Raw genomic sequence first — 18804 nt, 5'->3', positions numbered from 1 at the left:
TCTTAGCTTCTGTCTTCAGATCCATTCTCCACATGGAATAAGCTTCCACATAGGTCAATCCTTGTTTTCCTTTTAAAAACTGTATCTTATTTGCCTTCCTTCCTGCCCCATCGTTCTGCCAATCTACAAAATACTTGAGAGCATTGACTTGGGAAGTAAGGGTGGTGTTCTTAATTAATTCCTCAAACTGCCCAGTTAAATTGACAGCTTTCACAAGTCTTTCACCCAACAGGCTCAGGTATCTAAATAAAGCTATATGGGATTGTTTGAGGAAAAAGATCATTGTGGCATTGAATAATATTACCCGTTGCAGTTTTTAAATCTATGATACTGCAGTGTTTTCTGCTGTGAAAGCTCTGGGGGAAAATGCAATTAATTTCTGTTTAAGCCTACAAGAAATCAGTGCTGAAATAATCAGTTTGTACTTGAAATCAAAACCTGGCGCTATTGAGGGAGTCCACAAAAAACCTCTCCTGTGGCAGTTACACCTGTGGGGTGTATGTGAGGAAGGATCTATGTTAATGGCAGGAGGAGTGACTGGATGGCTATGGAGTGAGAACAAACAGGGCATTGTTACTTCTTGGCTGCTTTCATGCAGGAAAGGGAAATGGATTTTTTTAAGGAGATGTCATTTTTGGAATCAAAGCCATCATTCTGCAGGAGAAAATGGATTCTGTGTCTCTAGCACAGCACACCATGAATGTAGAGATCAATTGGTAAAACTATATGTATTGACTTAGCAAAATTGTACTAGTTCCTATCACTGTATTGTCATGAGCAGGTTTATTTCACTTTAACCCTAGTCTTACTGCTGGCTCTAAAATATAATGTTCGTTATTTCTGTTAATAAATCAGCACAAATGATAGTGTCATCTGGTACGGTTCTGTTAGCATATCCAGAATGAGCCCATCTTTCAGGGGGCTAAGCAACTTTCCCATAAAGAATTGCCCTTGCTTAAAAGTTTGGGGGTCTAGGATCACTTTGATTCACACGAATAACTTGCACCATCACAAGCTGGAGTTCCATATATATGTCCAACATGGATGGATGGGAGAACAAATAGAAATTCTCAGTCTAAATAAAATAAGTTGGGCTGGGGGAAGGAAAATGAAGGATATGCTCACTGCTTTGGATGCTTTGATTCATTCTGCCCTGTTTTACCTATATTCTGAAACAAGGTGGGATAATGGGGCAGATCTTTAGCTGGTGTAAACTGCCATAGCTCAGTTGAAGTTAGTTGATCTGTCCTAAAGAGCAGAATAAGAGAATACTGCAAGTCTTGCTACCCTGGTAGCACTATTCTGAGCCCGTGACACTAAAAGTTTTTACCTGTATGACAAAACAGGAATGTCAGAAATCTAGACCAAATATGAATAAACAGACTTCTCAGTCCAACAGGCCTAGAAGTAGAGTGTGTGAAAGCATTTCACATTAAAATATCTCACTACATTTGTATTTAGCATGACAAGAATTCAGCAATGTTAATTTTAGCTGATTTATTTTTAGTTAGCTTATAATAATCTACAGACTTCATTCATTTTCCTAGATGATATTTCAAATATAAACAAAGTTTTGGATTTTTCTACTAAATATTGCATCAGGAGAGAGTGCAACTAGGTGAAGGTTTAAATATTATCTGTTTTACAGTGAATGTTTGGGATGTGTTTTTATTATTTCAATGTACACACAAAGGATGATAGCAAGAAAATCCAGTGTGCCTAGGAAGACAAATGGTGTAGATTTCTTGTTTTTCTTTTCTCTGCAGCAAGTGATCTTAGTTGGAAACCCCGAGCAGTTTTCAGCTCAAATGCTACTGGAAAGTGATCACTAACTTCCAGAGCCTGCGAAGTTGAAAAAAAATATATTCACAGTGGGTAGCACAAACCACAGCTCTAGTTGGATACGAGTATTCTTCCCTTCGTGTCCTATTCCTGTGCTGTTGTGCAGTGCTGCTATGCATTGTTAGCTATCTGCCATATTCTATTCTAGGGGTGGCTGCATTTCAGTGGTAGGTGAAGTGATTCCTGTGAAAGTAAAGGTTTTATACCTGGAAATGAAGCTAAGACTGTTTTTATAAATAGGGCCATAGTTGGTTGCTTTATTGTGTCTGTTTGCTGGACATCGAAACATTACTGTTTCTCTTCAAGACAGAGTACCAGTAGACAGTGAGTCGTCTTACAGGAGCTCTGCCATTATGCCTCACCATTCCAAAAAGACCTTTCCCACTCTATTGTGATATGCTAACCCACTGTGCTTTTAGCAGGTACATTTAACCAGACAACTACGGAAGCTGAGAGTCCTCTCTTGGAGCCAGCTGCTAGATTGGCTTACAGAGATGTAGCACATTGCCTCTGTGGATTAGAAGACAATTTATTCAACATGTACCATCCAAAATCAGAATATTCTTTATTTGGCAAACTCATTATTTAAGCACTGCATATGGTCCTGTAATGAAAAACCAAAAAGGAAGCCATACCTGCTCTTCAGTCATTCCAAAGGCCTTTTGAAAATCAATGATATCAGCGGAGTTTGGGACAACAGCACTGATGAGCTTTTCACCCTGGATCACAATTCTAAAAGAAGCGAAGAGTCATTCAGAGGTGGCTAATGCTCCTAGACATGTGTCTGATTTTGAAGATTTAAAAAAAAAAGTAACTATGTTGTGTGGTGAGTGCTTGAGTGATTTAGCAAAATAATGACACGATAATGGAGTAACCAACACCAGGGTTTCTTTAGTGCAACGCTGGCCATTCCCAATGTCTCTGTGGTACTCCCTCCATCTCACGTGACCTAGTATCCTGCAAATACCTTACCAGGCATAGTGCTTTCTACCTTGAGGATCCTCACTGAATGTTTCTCAAGTCAATTGTTACCTGTCGTATGCACAGTTTGTGTTGTTCCTAACTGTTGTGTCATTTTTGTCACCAATTAGCCACACAAACTCTGAGTGAGTTCTCAGCCTGATGTTCTTCCAGTGCTTCTTTGGAACATAACCACAGCCAGCATTGAAGTCCCCCAGGAAGATGAAGTTCTGAAAGGCAGGATTGTAAGACACAAGCTAAATTATCAGCAATAAATCCTTAAAGACACCATTTTAAAAATTCCAGTGAAGACAGAGATGGATGCTTAAAATATATAGATCAGCGATACTCAGACCTCAGTGGTTCAGGAGCCAAACTAGCGATCAATATTACCCAAAAGAGCCACAGTCATGTGAATTCATTGTTTCATTTACTATAGTACTATTCTTAGTTAAACAGTATGATGGGAAATATATAATTATTCTCACAGCAACATGACTGAGCAAGTATTATTATTTTATCATACAATTGGTTAATAACATAGTAAAAGCATCCTGATTGGTTAATAACTTAGACTGGTTAATAATTTAAATCTCACAGTGTTTTAATATCATGTGCTGCGGTGAGCCACAGGAGGCATATTAAAGAGCCACTTGTGGCTCATAAGCCTCCGTCTGAGTATTACTGAAATAGATACGATTAATATAGAGGGTCTGATCCTGCTTCCACTGAAGTCATCAGACCGGCTATACCACCCCAGCTATAACTCCAGTGATGTCCACAGATTGCATAAAGGATGAATTTGGCTTAGAAGTAATCTTAACATTGATTTACTAGTTATATTATGTATTTATTACAGTAGTGTCCGATGACACTAGATTCAAATTCCAAACTCCTTGCTCAGATCTGGTCCATTATGGAAAGACTGAAATTGCAAACTCAGCTCCAAACCAATATTTGCATGGGTAGGAGGTTCAGATCTATAGGTGTGATTTGGCCTGACATCTAATTAGATATAAAGAATCTTTAAATACCTGTTTGTTATTACGTAGGAAGTAAGCGTGTGTGTGGGTGTGTGTGTGTGTGCGAGAGAGAGAGAGAGAGAGAGAGAAAGAAAGGAATGAGATTTTTTTTCAACGTTGGCATATAGTTTAAAAGAAAAAAAAAATCCACCATCCTATTTGCAGAGCCCATATTTCACTGTACAAAGATATACAGAGATTTAGATATACATATAGGTTTCTTTCTGAACAGCAGCTGTAATTTTTATTCTGGGAGTTTCATTGGCAGATATTCCATCTCTGAGAACAGAATACTTGTAGGTAATGTGGTGAGCAGAGGGCTGGAAATGAAAGCAGCAAAGCAAGCTGGGAAAGTTTTTCAGAATGCTTATTTTCTTTAGATTTGGTGTTGGAGCCAAACTATATGTTGTTTAATTGGCCCCAAATAATATTTAAGAACCCACATCTTTTGCATTGTGCACATGATGAGCCCAGTTCTTGATGCCACTTAAATTGTGTCTCCAAAATAGACATTTCAAAGAGCAATAAAGAAAAGCATTCTGTGTCCTGCAAAATGTTTGTCTGTGCGTAGCTTTACAAATGTAAGATAAGCACGTATGTAAGTGTTTGCCTGTGTGTGTATCTGTGCAGATTCAGAACTTGTACACAACTTAGGAGGACGCTTTCAGCAACTGGGTTTCATTTGACTGTTAGACACAGTTACAATGTTAGATCCAAGTATCAGAGGGATAGCCGTGTTAGTCTGGATCTGTAAAAGCAGCAAAGAGTCCTGTGGCACCTTATAGACTAGCAGACGTATTGGAGCATAAGCTTTCATGGGTGAATACCCACTTCGTCGGATGCATGAGATACAGTAATGCACGCTATGGGAGATGCAGGGAGGCTCAGTCCAGACTTCTCATACACTTTCGATGGGCTCTAAACTTGCTGGATTCTTCAGTGGGTGAATGGACAGGGTGCAGTGCAGGGAGGGACATGAGAGCTGGAGCAGAGAGCTCATTAAAGATGTTTGCCCCTTTAAAAAGCTTGGAATGCCGGAGTACTCTGTCCACCCACATAAAGAAAACATAGTGGAGATCAGAGAGAGATGCAACAACAATGGCTAAAGGTATGAGATATTGCCAAAGCTACTGTTGGTAAGGAAAGTATTAGAAGCGACTTAGTTGATGTTCTGAGTGATGAAGGATATAATGGAAAGTGCTGTTTTCTATTTACCCTGTCTCATAATAGCAGAACAAGGGAGCCATCAATGAAAGGTCAGTGAATTTAGAGCAAATATCACCATCCCACAGCATACTTTATTCTCGCTGTAGTATTCACTGCCACGTGGTGTAATCAGGTAATGAGGATGAATATTAAAAATAGTATCAGATGTTTTTATGCCCATTAATAACATTTGTGGCTATATACGGTCAACTAATGAGGACTCCAACTCGTTGTCTCTGGGGATCAGGGAGGAATTTTCCACCCCAGTGTATAGCATTGGACCATTGGTTTAGGTACATTGTGCATTTGTTTCTTTCTCTGAAATGTTATATATGGCTCATTGCTGGGGACAGGATACCACAGTAGATTAGGCAATGAGCTAAACTTCCGTGTCAAGTATAGTGAACCTTATTCTGATCTCAGAGTCTTTGGTTTTACAATGGTGTAGATCTATGGACTTCAATGAAGTCATTCCTGATTTACACCAGTTTAAAAAGAGATCAGAACCAGGATCTCTAACTATGCCAGGAAATCACTCTCTTACTATGTCAGTACCAGGGTGGTGGGAGAGAGAGAAGAACAGACATAGAGCAGAAATTGATACATTTGCTTTTCCTGGAGGATATTCTGTGTCTCCGAAGTAAGATAGTGGTCAATAAGTTCCTGGTATGGCAACACCATTTTCAGGTAATTGTCACTTTTGAAACTCCATCTGTTTAATTACCTGTGGTAAGATTGGCCTGGTTAGACTGACTTTGAACCAGATTGCAGTTGTGCATTCTCAGGAGCAGAACACAAGGGTGAGGGAGAAGACACTTTAAGAAGCACACTTTCTACAGAGACATCCGATTTACTGATCAGAAAGTGTAGAACTATATGAAAATGTGTCAGTTTCTTAACAACTGCATCAACAGTTTTGAAATCACGAGCCTCATAATGTTGGCACCAAAATGATTCAATGTCACTACATTCTTTCTGTCTCAAATCTATGTTTAGCAGTATAAATATGTGAGCTTACTTATGACTCACCTTAGATTTCCAGCGCTGTTTGACATCTAAATACACATCATAAAGCTCATCAATTTCCCGCACAGCTGTTTCAGGTGTGGTGTGCTGAGGGATTATCACGAATTCTTTAACAACTTTTAAACAAAGCAAATTCACAGGGAAATAGGTTAAATGATTTTTAACCTATATAAAAATAATCATCAAGATAAGAAAAAGCAGTTTGAAATGAAAATGTGTGGTGTTTAATAAAAATACTTCGTTCGTACAACTTTTTATACTGAGGAATGTAGTTAGTCTGAGGACGAATGATAGCCTGTATCATTAAGCATCTTATCTTAAGCACATTAGCCCCTGGTGTCTGTCAGACTAATGGATCTGACCTTTCAACTGACATGAAAGTGTACAAAATGTTTTTCCATTATGGAAAAATCTCTCTTAAATGGGCGCTGTGTGCAGCATTCGTGATCACGGTGATAGGAATTCCAGCAGGTGAGCTATTAAGTCTGGTTCCTGCAAGGTGTTGAGCACTCAGGCTCTGATCCAACAGAACACTTAGGCACACAAAATAATCCCATTGACTCCAATGGAGTCACTCACATGCATAAAATTAAGTGTTTGCTTAAGTGTTCTACTGGATCAGGACAAGTGCTCAGCACCTTGTATATCTGAACTTTAATAGTCCAGCTGCTAGATTTTCATTCAAAAGACCGTGATCACTAACCTGACATATATTGCACATTTTAGGGTTTTACATAATGGAAAACTCATTTTTGTATGTTTTCCTTTCAGTTGAAAAGGATACAGCATAAGGTTGCAATATTCTTCTCCAAGTACTTATTTCTGGTTTTAGCCAAATTTTAATAGAAGGATTGCACTTAGTTCCCCACTTCTATCTATTTTGCTCATTAGAATATGTCGTCAATTTGTGTTACTGGACCTATAAGGAAATGAGAGCCCTATGGACAACCAGTACCAATACTAACTTTGATTGTTGCATCATCAGCACAAATCACATTTATATCATATCAACAGAAACCTAAATATGTGGGAGACCTAGGTCCAGTTTGTATTTCTGAGGAAGTCAATCACTGATGACCTTTTTCTTCTCTGCCTCTGATGGCTAGGGGAATTAGAGCCTTATCCTCAGATATGTTGAGCCTCTGATAATGTCCATGAGACAGGTGTGTGCTCCATGTCTTATGGAATTATGCCCTGCAATGTGAACTCTATCCTACTAAGAAATAGGGCCTTCAGATTGGGATTTCTGCCCTTTTTACCCACTTCATGTCGCCCAGTGGAAGGGATGACATGGCCCAGTGCAGTGAAGTTTCCTTCCAAGTCTGCAAACTTGTCAACAATCTTACAATTAAAGTAGGTTCTAAATACCAAAATCCAAGCTTCATATGAGGATAAGTCTAGCTATCTCAGACTCCTACAGCAAGCTGCCCAAATCCTGAGATACCCTATGTGTAGTGAAACTTGACTTCATTCATTATTTTCTCATTTTATAAAAACTTTGAGAGAGGACAATAAGATCTTGGCAACTTCTCACCAGTTTTTGGAGACTTGAACCAGACAACAAAGGGTTCTCTAGAAAAAACATCTACATCTCCAGGCTGAATATCTGGATACTGATAGGTTTCCTTCACTGACACCACATTTGATCTGCAAAGTAATTTAACCCATCAATAGAATATTAGATATCACATTTACTAATAGTTTGGTCATAGTTTGGTCACTTTGTAATTTCTTGGCTAGTAGCAAAAGCTACATTACACTGCAGTTGTGAAGACTTAATAAAATTCCTATTCAATATGTCAGTAGAATAACAGTACATTTCAACATCAACCGTGATTTCTAGCTCAGAGTTACCATCCCATCTCCTTCACTTCCAGAGACTGAAGGCTGGCCAGAATAGCACCTTTGCTTGTCTACATTGAGGTTGAACAGGTACAGCTACACTGATGGCTGTAACTAGGGCAAATCTTCAAGATAGGCCAGGCCCAACTCAATTTATTCACATTAAAAATCTACTATTCTTTTTGTCTAAAGATGTTGGCAGGTATGGATCACTGCTGTCATGACGGGACATAGGGAGAGATGTGGGAGGAAATCCTAGCCCAATTGAAAATTATGGGAGTTTTGCCACTGAGGGGCCAGGGTTTCACACGGCCAGAACCCTCCTTGTATAGGGCTTTCTGTATCAAAGTCAACATCTTGACTTGTAATTGGAAGTGAATGTGAATTTAGTGTAGTAGTGTGAGAACTAGTGTGATAGGCTTTTTGGCATTGACACGGGGAAGCCAGCAGGCAGCTGCGTTCTGCATTAGTTTGTAATCTGTCTACTATATAAGAATAGTTCGCAAACGGAGACAGAAATATAAGGTATGGAATTCACTTACCTATAGATAAAAGCATATTGTTCCTTATAGGACTTTCTTCCTAACCTTTTACTGATCACATAGTCATATTCTTCTTGGGACTGACTAGAAAGAGAATATTTTAAGTAGATTTCTGTCTCTATAAAGGTCTGGGTTTCTATTTAATCTTATATTAGTAAACACATGTAAGAGGGTCTGGAGCACTGACTTCTTGTGCTGGGTTACAGAGATAAGTCACCTAAAAAACCCCTATCTTTGGTATTATCTTGTATTATTCACATTGTTTTTTTCTACACCTCTCATGCTGCGTTTTTTAACCTCAGGCTTTATGCTCTGTACTGTACTTTCTATTCTTTTCCTGTGCCTCACTTCCGTCCATCCATATATGCATTACATTTTCTAGAGCAGAAACTTACAGGGATATAGTTTTTAATCTCAGTATTATTTTTATCCAGCAAAGACTATTTCTAGCTAAAAGTTAATTCCCCCTTTTTTGTATGCTGTCAGCCAAGTCTTTCTTTCTTTTTCTTTCTTCATCTTATTTCCCAGGATGCATTAGTTTTAGACCTACTGAATCCCACCCTAATCAGACACGTTTTTTCAAAATTAGCTTGTAAATTATTTTGTTGCTAGTCTTCTTCAGTAAACCAGTCAAAGAGGCTAGTTCTCTTCTACTGTATTTTTTTTATGCATGAAGTTCAATCTGAGATATTTCAGTCTAAAGACCTGATTCTTCAATGGAGTGCTCTGGTGCTTAGCAGATCACGTGGACTTTTGTATCTGTCCTTTCCTTCCCATGTCAGAGTATTGTGTGCAGTACCGGTCAGCCCATTTCAAAAAGGGCATTGCAGAACTAGAGGGGTTTGGACAAAGGTGATGAGAATGATTAGGGGTTTTGTAAAGCTATCATGTGAAGATAGATTGAAACAATGGGTATTGTTTACCTTAGGAAGGAGGCAAAAAAGAAGGTCCACAACAGAAATCTATAAAATAATGCATGCTTTAGAGAAGGTAGATCATGAGTGTCTGTTCTCCCTGTCTCACAATGCAAGAAAACGGGGACATTCGATTAAATTGAAAGGTGGAAAAATTCAAAATAGATAAAAGGAAATACATTGTCACATGTTCTGTAATTAAGACTGTGGAACTCATTACCACAGGGTGTTTTGAGGACCAGAATTTAGCAAAAATCAAAGAAAGATTGAATTTTTATATGGATACCAGGAATATCCATAGTTATAATAGTCTATGCCAGGGGTGGGCAAACTTTTTGGCCTGAGGGCCACATCGTGGTTCCAAAACTGTATGGAGGACCGGGTAGGGAAGGCTGTGACTCCCTAAACAGCCTGGCCCCTGCCCCTTATCCTTCCCCTTCCACTTCCCACCCCCTTACTGCCCCCCTCAGAACCCCTGAGCCATCCAACCCCCCTGCTCTTTGTCTGCTGACCGCCCCCTCCCAGGACTCCCTGCCCCTAACCGCCCCCCGAGACCCCACCCCCTGCTTCTTGTCCCCTGATTGCCCTGACCCCTAACCACACCCCTGCCCCCTGACAGGCCCCCTGGGACTCCCACGCCTATCCAACTGCCCCCTCTCCCCTGACCGCCCCCCCCAAACCTCTGCCCCATCCAACCGCCCCCTGCTCCCAGGACCCCCTGCCCCTTATCCAACCCCCCTGTTCTCCGCCCCCTTATCATGCCACTCAGAGCACCAGGACTGGCAGCTGTGCCACCCGGCCAAAGCCAGCCATGCCTCCGCGCTGCCTGGCAGGAGCTCATAGCCCCATCACCCAGAGCGCTGGCGGCACAGCAAGCTGAGGCCGTGGGGGAGAGGGGACAGTAGGGGGGGAGCCAGGGGCTAGCCTCCCCAGCCGGGAGCTCAAGGGCTGGGCAGGATGGTCCTGTGGGCTGTAGTTTGCCCACCTCTGGTCTATGCTAACAAAAAGCATATGAACCCATCTCTAACTATTAGGAATTAGGGGTAATCTGGCCCTCATTGGTCTAAACCTATCTGCCCACTTCTTGAACCTTAATTTGTAGCATCTCATGCTGGCCGCTGTTGGAGACAGGAGACTGGACTAGAGGGACCATGGTCCAATATGGCAATTCCTATGTTTTTCTGCCAGCTCTTCTGCCTTTCTGCATGTACTTGTGTTAGTGAATACACATTTGTAGTTTGCCTTACCCATTGAGTTTTTCTATTAAAAGAGGGCATATCTTGTTGCTGTTGTCCTTTATTTCCATCAGTAGCATGATGTCACAGCGAGAAATAACCTGCAGCAGAAAAGAGCAAAGGCTTAAAAGTCTGTTTTCGCTCAGTATATTTTCAAGGGTTAGAAAATTTTTGAAAAGAACAAAGAGAAAAATTGATTGTTGATTATTGTGACCTGGACAATTACCCCTCCACAAGCCCTAGTGCATGAGGGGTAATCCAGAGTCCTGCCTGTCACATGCGTAATTGGGGGTAGGTTTAGAAGGTAGATGGAAAGTAGCTGTGGTGGGAGCTATCATGGGTGAAGGGTATGTCCTTTTCTCCCAGCTGGCTGGAAAGTTAGCAAAGTGGCTGGTAGTTTGGAACCCACTGCTCTGAGTTGTTTGTTTGTGTTAAAAATCCTTTGATTATGAACCCATTAAAAAAAAATTCCTGAGGAAATGGACAAGCTGCTGCTGGCAAGAGCTAGGGTTGCCGATTTTGGTTGGATGTCTCCCTGGAGGTTTCATCAGAGGACATAATCTTTAATTAAAGATTAATCTGTAATTCCTGGAGACTCCATGACAATCCTGGAGCGTTGGCAACCCTAGAGCGCATTGCTCATCTTCCCCAGCTGGTGGTTCTGACCATCAACCTCTGTTACATTTTATCTTTCTTCCCCATCCTTTGTAGCTTGTGTCCTCTTTGGACCCAATCCTGCAAGCACTTACGTACACAAGTAACTTTACTCGGTGCCTGACCCAATTTCCATTGAAGCCAATAAGAGTCTTTCCATTGACTTCAGTGACAGTTGCATTGGTTCCCTGAGTAATCGGGACTACTTGTGTGAGAAAATTTACTCACATATGTATTTGTAGGATTAGACTCGTAGAATGTCAGCTTTGTGGGACAGGTACTGTAACTAACTATGTTTGGACATAAGGCATTATGGGTGCTACTATAATACAATGATGAACTAATATCAGTGTATCAGGGAAATACGGTTACAGCAGGAGACCTGAATGTAACACTGAGGTTTTCTAACTACTTGGCATCTCTAGAATTTGTTCTTTCCTTACATGTGTCTGAGACGTTCCCCTGGTGTTATCTGGACTGGTGATCTGCTAGGTCACTCCCATCCTTGACTCTGGGAGCCAGCCTTACCCTGCTCTGCTGTGACAACCCCCACTCCTGGGCTGTTCACATACAGCCTCTGGCATGTAAGCTGCTTGGATTGTGCAATCGAATGACACTAGCTAATATCTCCAGTCCTAGACACAACCCTAGGAACCTCCCTCTTGCAGTGTCCAGTTATGCCCACTGGACACTGCAAGCTTATATGAGTTTGTCAATTTAACGAAGAAATTGATATGCACCAGGCTTGTTATCCCAAGGGGAGTTTCTGACACTTTTTAAACTAAACACACTGCTTCAGGTAGAATAAACAAACAAATGTATTAACTACAAAGATAGATTTTAAGTGATTATAAGTCAAAGCAAAACAAATTGGATTTGGTCAAATGAAATAAAAGCAAAACACATTCTAAGCTGAACGTAACACTTTCAGTGCCCTTACAAACTTAGATGCTTCTCACCACAGGCTGGCTGTTTGCCCTTCAGCCAGACTCTCCCCTTTGATCAGCACTTCAGTTGCTTGGTGGTGATGTCTGTAGATGGAGGTGGAAGGGAGAGGAAGAGCATGGCAAACGTCTCTCCCTTTTATCATGTTCTTTCTTTCCTCTTGGCTTTGCCTCCCCCCTTCAGCCTCAGGTGAGCATTACCTCATCGTAGTCCCAAACTGACCAAAGGAAGGGGGGGTAACTCACTCAAGAGTGCAACAGATCCTTTGTTGCTGCCTAGGCCAGTATCCTTTGTTCCTGTGAGGTTGGGCTGGGTTTGTCCCATACATGCCCTGATGAGGTGTGAACTGCCCCTCTGTTCATGGAGAATTTTTGTCTGAGCTTGTTTTAAGCCATGAGGACACATTTTCAGCCTCATAACTATATACATGAAATTACAACCTATAACATTACTATAACAACAATGCTCAGTACATCATGAGACTTCCAAAGACACCTGAGATGACAAACTTTGCATTGAATACCACACAATCATTTTATAAGGATGAACCTGGGAGTGTAGGGTGTTCCTCTGAGGTACAGACCATCACAGTGACTATCAGAAAGATTTAAATGTAAATATTGTAGGACAAAAGGTGAACCTAAAAACCAAGTCACAAATATCTGTGAACAATCAGGCACAACTGTGCACCCAAGGGACTGGAACAGCTCATTTAAATAGTTCTTTACTTTTTACACAGTGGCTGGCACATAAGAACCCCAATCAATTAGAACAGGCACAGGGTAGCTCTAACCTATGCTAGCTTGTAATGGCTCTTAAGAAGCCATTACACTGACAGGATCACTGGAATATGTGGCCACATCCCTTCTCCATGCCAGCATGCCCCCCAACAGCTGGAAAAGGGTAGCACAGAACAAACTCTAGTAGTTGGGGATTCCCCTACACTGGAAAACCCTTAGCCGTCCAGTTAAAGCTGCATTAAATAGTGCTTTGTGCTGCAGAATACCAGAGGCCAGGATCCAGCCCAGATATCCAGTGGCTATTCTATATTAATATTTTTTTATTTATGAAAGGGCATTTGTTGCTCTAAATAGGAAACTTGAATGAGGTATAAAGTATTGTTTTGGCAGGATAATTGGAAATGATCCAATTTCAGGAGAGACTAAGCACTGCTACAAAGTAAGTAAATGTAGTGCAAATCCCTTCTGGTTTAGTTTTGTGACCATGTGGAAGGGACAAATGAGGATATGCTGATCTAATTTTTTTCAGTGGAAGCAGAATCTTCTCTAGCTTAGTTGACATTTAGGAGATAAAAACACTGACAAAAGGCCCAATCCTGTAAACCTTTACTCACATAAGTAATCCCAATGGGACTACCCTTATGAGTAAGGAATGCCTGCATGAGTAAAGCCTCCAGTCATAATTCTAAACAATCCTTACTGTAACCCTTTAGCAGGTAAAATGAATCCAATATAGTATCTGAAAACAGGAGAGTAAGAGCATTTTACTTTAGAACAGGAGAACTAATTACCCAAGACATGTTAGAGAGACAAAGTTGGTGAGGTAATATCATTTATTGGACTGACTTCTGTTGTAGCCACATTGGTCCCAGGATACACACTGACATATTAATAATTGTAGGTAAGAACTGACTAATTCTACTTATCAAAGCTCTAATGCAGTGGTTCTCAAACTAGGGGTGCCACTTGTTCAGGGAAAGCACGTGTGGGCCGAGGGATGTGCTGGCCGCCCTTCCCGCAGCCCCCATTGGCCTGGAGCGGCGAACCGCGGCCAGTGGAAGCCTCAATCGGCTGAACCTGCTGACGCAGCAGGTAAACAAACCGGCCTGGCCTGCCAGGGGCTTTCCCTGAACACGCGGCACCTCTAGTTTGAGATCCACTGTTCTAATATACTTTAATTACACCTTTAAGTGCTCGGAATAAGTGTATACATTCTCACTGCTAGAATGACACATCCAAATCATTATGACCTCTTTAAACAAGGCTTTGAAGTTACAATCCATAATTTTCATGGATCTGAAGGTTTCAGTATTTATGGTTTAATTTCAAATTAACCTGTACTCTTCTAAAAACATTAAGTGGCCTCATGCATGAAACACATTGAAAATGTGATGATGTGTTTTTCTTGCAATACATTAGTCGGGTTTTGAATTTTAAATCACTGCTCTGATAGTACCCGCTTATGAAACAGTTTAAACAACATAGTGTATATGATTAAAGGATTAGAAAACGTGCCCTATAGTGATAATCTTCTCTTTGGTAAGATAAATGGATTGAGGTCTTTGAGTTTAAGGGGTGACTTGATTACCATCTATAAATCTCTGCTTGGGGAACAAATATTTAATGATTAGCTTTTCACTCTAGCAGAGAAAGGTGTAACACAATCCAATGGCTGGAAGTTGAAGCTAGACAAATTCAGACTGGAAATAAGGCATACATTTTTAACTGAGTAATTAAACATAGGAACAATTTACCAAGGGTCACGGTGGATTCTCTATCACTGGCAATTTTTAAAGCAAGATTGGATGTTTTTCTAGAAGCTACACTCTAGGGATTATTTTGGGGAAATTCTATGGCTTGTGCTTTATGGGAGGGCAGATTAAATGATCGTAATGGTCCCTTCTGGCTTTAGAATCTATGACTCTATATTTTCCTGCTAAGGGGAATGTCTTGTGATGATCGTTTCTTAGTGAGACAAGAGCCTTTCAGAGTAATGATTGATTAAATAAATAAGGTAAATAAGGCTCAGTGGATTCAAAGGGCAAGATATTTTTCTTGTGCATCAAAGACTCCCAGCATCTCCTAACTCTAACTTTATGAAGGAAATTGCATCTGCAGTTTCTATTGTTACTTTATTCTATAAATAAAACTTCCTGGACATGTGGCTTTGGGCTACAGACTGATTTTTACCATTAGCAGTACAAAATGCTCAGATATTCATTAACTTGAAATTTTTGTGTGTAAAGATAAAATAACCTGCAGAATGATTTAGCTGAAAAGTCCAAAGAGAGTTCCATGTTTGGTTAATCAAATGACCGTACCTTTACAATGACGTCTAAGACTTCAGGTCTGGCACTTTTTGCTTCTCCGAAAGACCTCACGTTGAAGGAGCAGATTTTTATGCTCAGAGTTGCATTGAAAAAGAAAAGCAAAAATAAAGAGATGCAGAACATCTTTGAAGTCCTTGGACAAAGAGTGCTGGTGAGGAGTGTGTGCGTGTGTATTGCTCAGACTGTAATTTAAATGAAGTTAACTGTAGCAGTCACTAACCACTTAACAGGAACTACTGGCTTCCTTCTTTTTCCTTTGTTTCTTTATATTGTGACAGGGAACTACTGATAAATTGAACTTTTGCCTCAGGCGATCTCCAGTAGTTTAGAGCCAACTTTCCCAGCATGAAGGTCCTTGTCTTTCACTTTTGAGCCCCAGCATTCCTTTTCCCGTGCACTAAATACTGCCAATATTCTTATTAATTTATTTGAAGTAGCATCCGCTGTGCGCTAGGTGTTTTCCAAACCCTGAAGAAGGAAAATCACTGCCCCAAGTTGAGGACAGAAAGATAGACCGAAGTCAAGGGAAAGGGAACAGGAATAACAATAGAAAAAATTGTGAATGTCAGCTTGTAGGCAGCATGGGAGAAATGGATCTTGAAGAGGGACTTATGTGCAGGCAAGGTAGGGACCTTGTTGATGAGCTCACAGCGTCACACCATGCAAAAGGGACTGCATGAAAGGGGATGGAGGTGGTTGTGTTAGAAGCTGTCAAATGGATGGGCAACGCTGGGAGCATTGGCAGAGTGCAGTGGAGGGGGGCGGCATTCTGAGCCTTACAAGGGGGAACAAATAGAGAGTGGCAGATTTCTGTAGGGGATTGAAGGTGGTGATAAGAATGATAAATTAGATGAGATAGTGGATTGGAGCCTCTGACTCCGAGAGGTTCTGTGCAAGACCAAATGCCGTTCTATTACTGTATTTTTCTCTCTCCATCTCATTCTTGATTATCATAATTATTGCAGTAGAGTAATAGAAATATTTCACCTGCACCTAAGTAAAAATATAATAAATAATTACACTTCAAGAAAGCAAGTTGCACAGTTGGAGTAAATTGCAGGGAGAAATAAAGTGTTTTTAATTTGTGCTAAGATTCATCAGCCCACAGTGCAAGCCTGTCCTGTCCTACTGGAGACAAGACTAACTTGTTTGGAGGGTTGTTGCACATGGTAAGCATTTTGCCAAAGTTATTAAGCACTGAGCACCTCCTGAGGATCATTAGGAAATTACCATTGGCAGACCCTTTCAGGAATCAGGCCTAATCACCAAATGGAATTAGTGGTATGAGAGTGAGATTTTGAAGAGTAAACATGAAGGGAGAAGAACTGCTTAGTTTGGAAAGAAGGATTGGGCTACAAGTATAACAACTGCACCTCTTTTCATATCCCATATGCTCCCCCTGGTGCTCAGATATGCAGTGTATTACTAACTCCTGCTGTATTCAACTGGAATTATATACAGCAGAGAAATTTAGATTAATAGACTTTTAAGGGCAGAAGGGATCATTCGACTATTTAGTCTGACTTCCTGTTTACCACAGGCCACAGTATTTCACGCAGTTACACTCTACTTAGCCCAGTAACTTGTATTTGGCTAATGCATATCTTCCAGAAAAGCATCCTGTCTTTATGTGAAAACATCAGGAGATGGAGAATCCACCACTTCCCTAATAATTTGTTCCAGTGGTTAATCACCCTCACTGTTAAACCTTTGTGTCTTGTTGCCAATTTGCATTTGTCTTCCAGGCATTGTTTCTTGTTCTGCCTTTCTACATTGGGTTAAAGAACTCTTTAGTACTTGGCACTTTCACCCCCGAAGGTGATGATATACCATGATCAAATCACCTCTTCATCTTCTTTCAAAAGACAACAAACACCAGCCCAAAACATTTTGAAGCCATAAAATCCATTCTGCTGTCTTGTGTGCATTGCTGATAATAAAGAGGAAGCAAACTGGTCAGTGGCTTCAGGAAGGGTAGGAGCTGATATAACAGGTGTAAATGGTTCTCTTCATGTGACGGGATGCCATCTGCCTGATTTTAAAGCAGAAGGAGGAATGGGAGGCAGGCAGCCAAGTTGCCGAATGAAGGCTGCAAATGTCTTACTACTTACCTGATGGATGCACTATGATCTTGGCAAGAGAATGGCATTTACAGGCAAAAACAGCCAAAGAAACCAGCAAAAATACTAACAATCCAAGTCAAGTACTGGAAAGACTTGCACAAACAAAAATGTAAGTAAACATAAATAACAAACTAAAATTAGCCCAAGAATGAAGACAACTCTTAGCTTCTCACGTACAAATTACCAAATGTCTTGAGAGGACAATATGTTAAGCTAAAAAGTCTATGTGGGTGATTCAAATCTTTTTAACTAGGTACAGATGGAACTAGCATAAAATGCAGCACTTGTGGTTGAGTGATCCTGACTAGATCAAAAAAAGTGACAGGTCTGAAGGAAAGAAAGAGATGAAGGGTTAGCTGGGAATCCAGATTTCGCCCACCCTGCCCAGTGCAACATACTGTTGAAGTGGAAACATTCTCTGTAAATTAACTTTCACTATAAATTAATTTACAATTTCTAATAGATACGTAGCAATGCTTCCCCTGCAGAGGCTACCTGCTAGTGTGATATTAATTAATAAAAGTATTTTTAATTCAAAGAAAGAAACCATTGTCTAAAAATTCTGTTCTTGAGGTAACCCTCCCTTTTATTAATGGAAGCAAAAGCAGTTTTTAACTTATGTAGTTGGGGTGTATTTTCTGTTGATGTTTAAACTGTGCAGCCCTGTAAGTCAAAAGGTAATGATTTCCAAAAGTGACTTTATTTTTGGTGTACAACTTGAAATACCTTAAAGGGGTCTGATTTTCTGAAAATCAGATGAGCACTCAAATCACTAACCACTTTTGAAAAATCCTGGTCACCGAGCTGTACAAGATCCACCCTGCTGCTCCCTGCCACATACATACGTGAAAAAAGGCAGTTTAGTTTGCTATGTATCTCAAAGAATCCCCACACTAATCCTTCCCAAAATCTGTAGACTTGGTCTGGGCATAGCAGGGAGATAACTGTGGTCAGAAGTTGGTTACTGCGAGCAAGAGTCTAGGGACAAGGGAGAAAAATATTGCTTCATACCCCACCCAAAAAGGCTAAGGCTGGAGGTGCTTATTAGACTGTTCCGCCCTCTCTGAGTACACCCGTACAATTGCCATGACCATGGCAGCCGCTCTGGAGGGGAACAGAGGTCTCAACTATAGAGTGTGTGTGGTACATTCTGCACTACAGCCAGCCAGCAAACCCTCTTCCCTGCACTGCATTCTGGGGTGGTGTTCTGCAGAACAGGCCTGCTGGCTGGGCTGACTAGTGTGAGGGAGGAAACCCTCTTGCTACAATTCCTGGGCTTCCAGCTCTTCTCTCCGAGATCAGTGAAGCTGGTGAGGGGTAGCGCTTAATTGGCCAAGAATTGGTCAGGGAGGGAGCAGTGAGGAAGCACTGGGCCAACATTATCCACAAAAGAAAAGTGCAGAAGTGTGAAGTGATCTGCCTC

The 18804-nt window shown here is 40.9% G+C and overlaps 1 protein-coding gene across 1 annotated transcript; it reads right to left on the bottom strand.

The window, feature by feature from the left end:
• Positions 1-1719: 1719 nt before the first annotated feature.
• Positions 1720-15392, bottom strand: DNASE1L3 (deoxyribonuclease 1L3). The gene is made up of 8 exons (XM_077822437.1): positions 15250-15392; positions 10602-10690; positions 8441-8524; positions 7591-7703; positions 6060-6172; positions 2875-3032; positions 2478-2574; positions 1720-1842 (listed from the first exon to the last, which is right to left on the bottom strand). Exons 1-8 carry the CDS (start codon positions 15379-15381, stop codon positions 1720-1722), a joined length of 909 nt encoding a protein of 302 aa, XP_077678563.1. The 5' UTR covers positions 15382-15392.
• Positions 15393-18804: the final 3412 nt, after the last annotated feature.

The sequence above is a fragment of the Eretmochelys imbricata genome, chromosome 7 (genome assembly GCF_965152235.1).
Source record: "Eretmochelys imbricata isolate rEreImb1 chromosome 7, rEreImb1.hap1, whole genome shotgun sequence".
NCBI classification, from domain to species: domain Eukaryota; kingdom Metazoa; phylum Chordata; order Testudines; family Cheloniidae; genus Eretmochelys; species Eretmochelys imbricata.
The sequence above is the reverse complement of the archived record's forward strand: the minus strand, read 5'-3'. Positions and strand labels throughout refer to the sequence as shown.

Excerpts from the sequence above, each read along its gene's own strand:
- DNASE1L3 (XM_077822437.1), bottom strand. The coding sequence starts at position 15,381 with ATGTTCTGCATCTCTTTATTTTTGCTTTTCTTTTTCAATGCAACTCTG. Across the intron at positions 3,033-6,059 it reads AACAGCGCTGGAAATCTAAG|AACTTCATCTTCCTGGGGGA; the intron begins GTGAGTCATAAG and ends CCTGCCTTTCAG. Across the intron at positions 1,843-2,477 it reads TTGGAATGACTGAAGAGCAG|GCTCTGGAAGTTAGTGATCA; the intron begins GTATGGCTTCCT and ends TCAACTTCGCAG.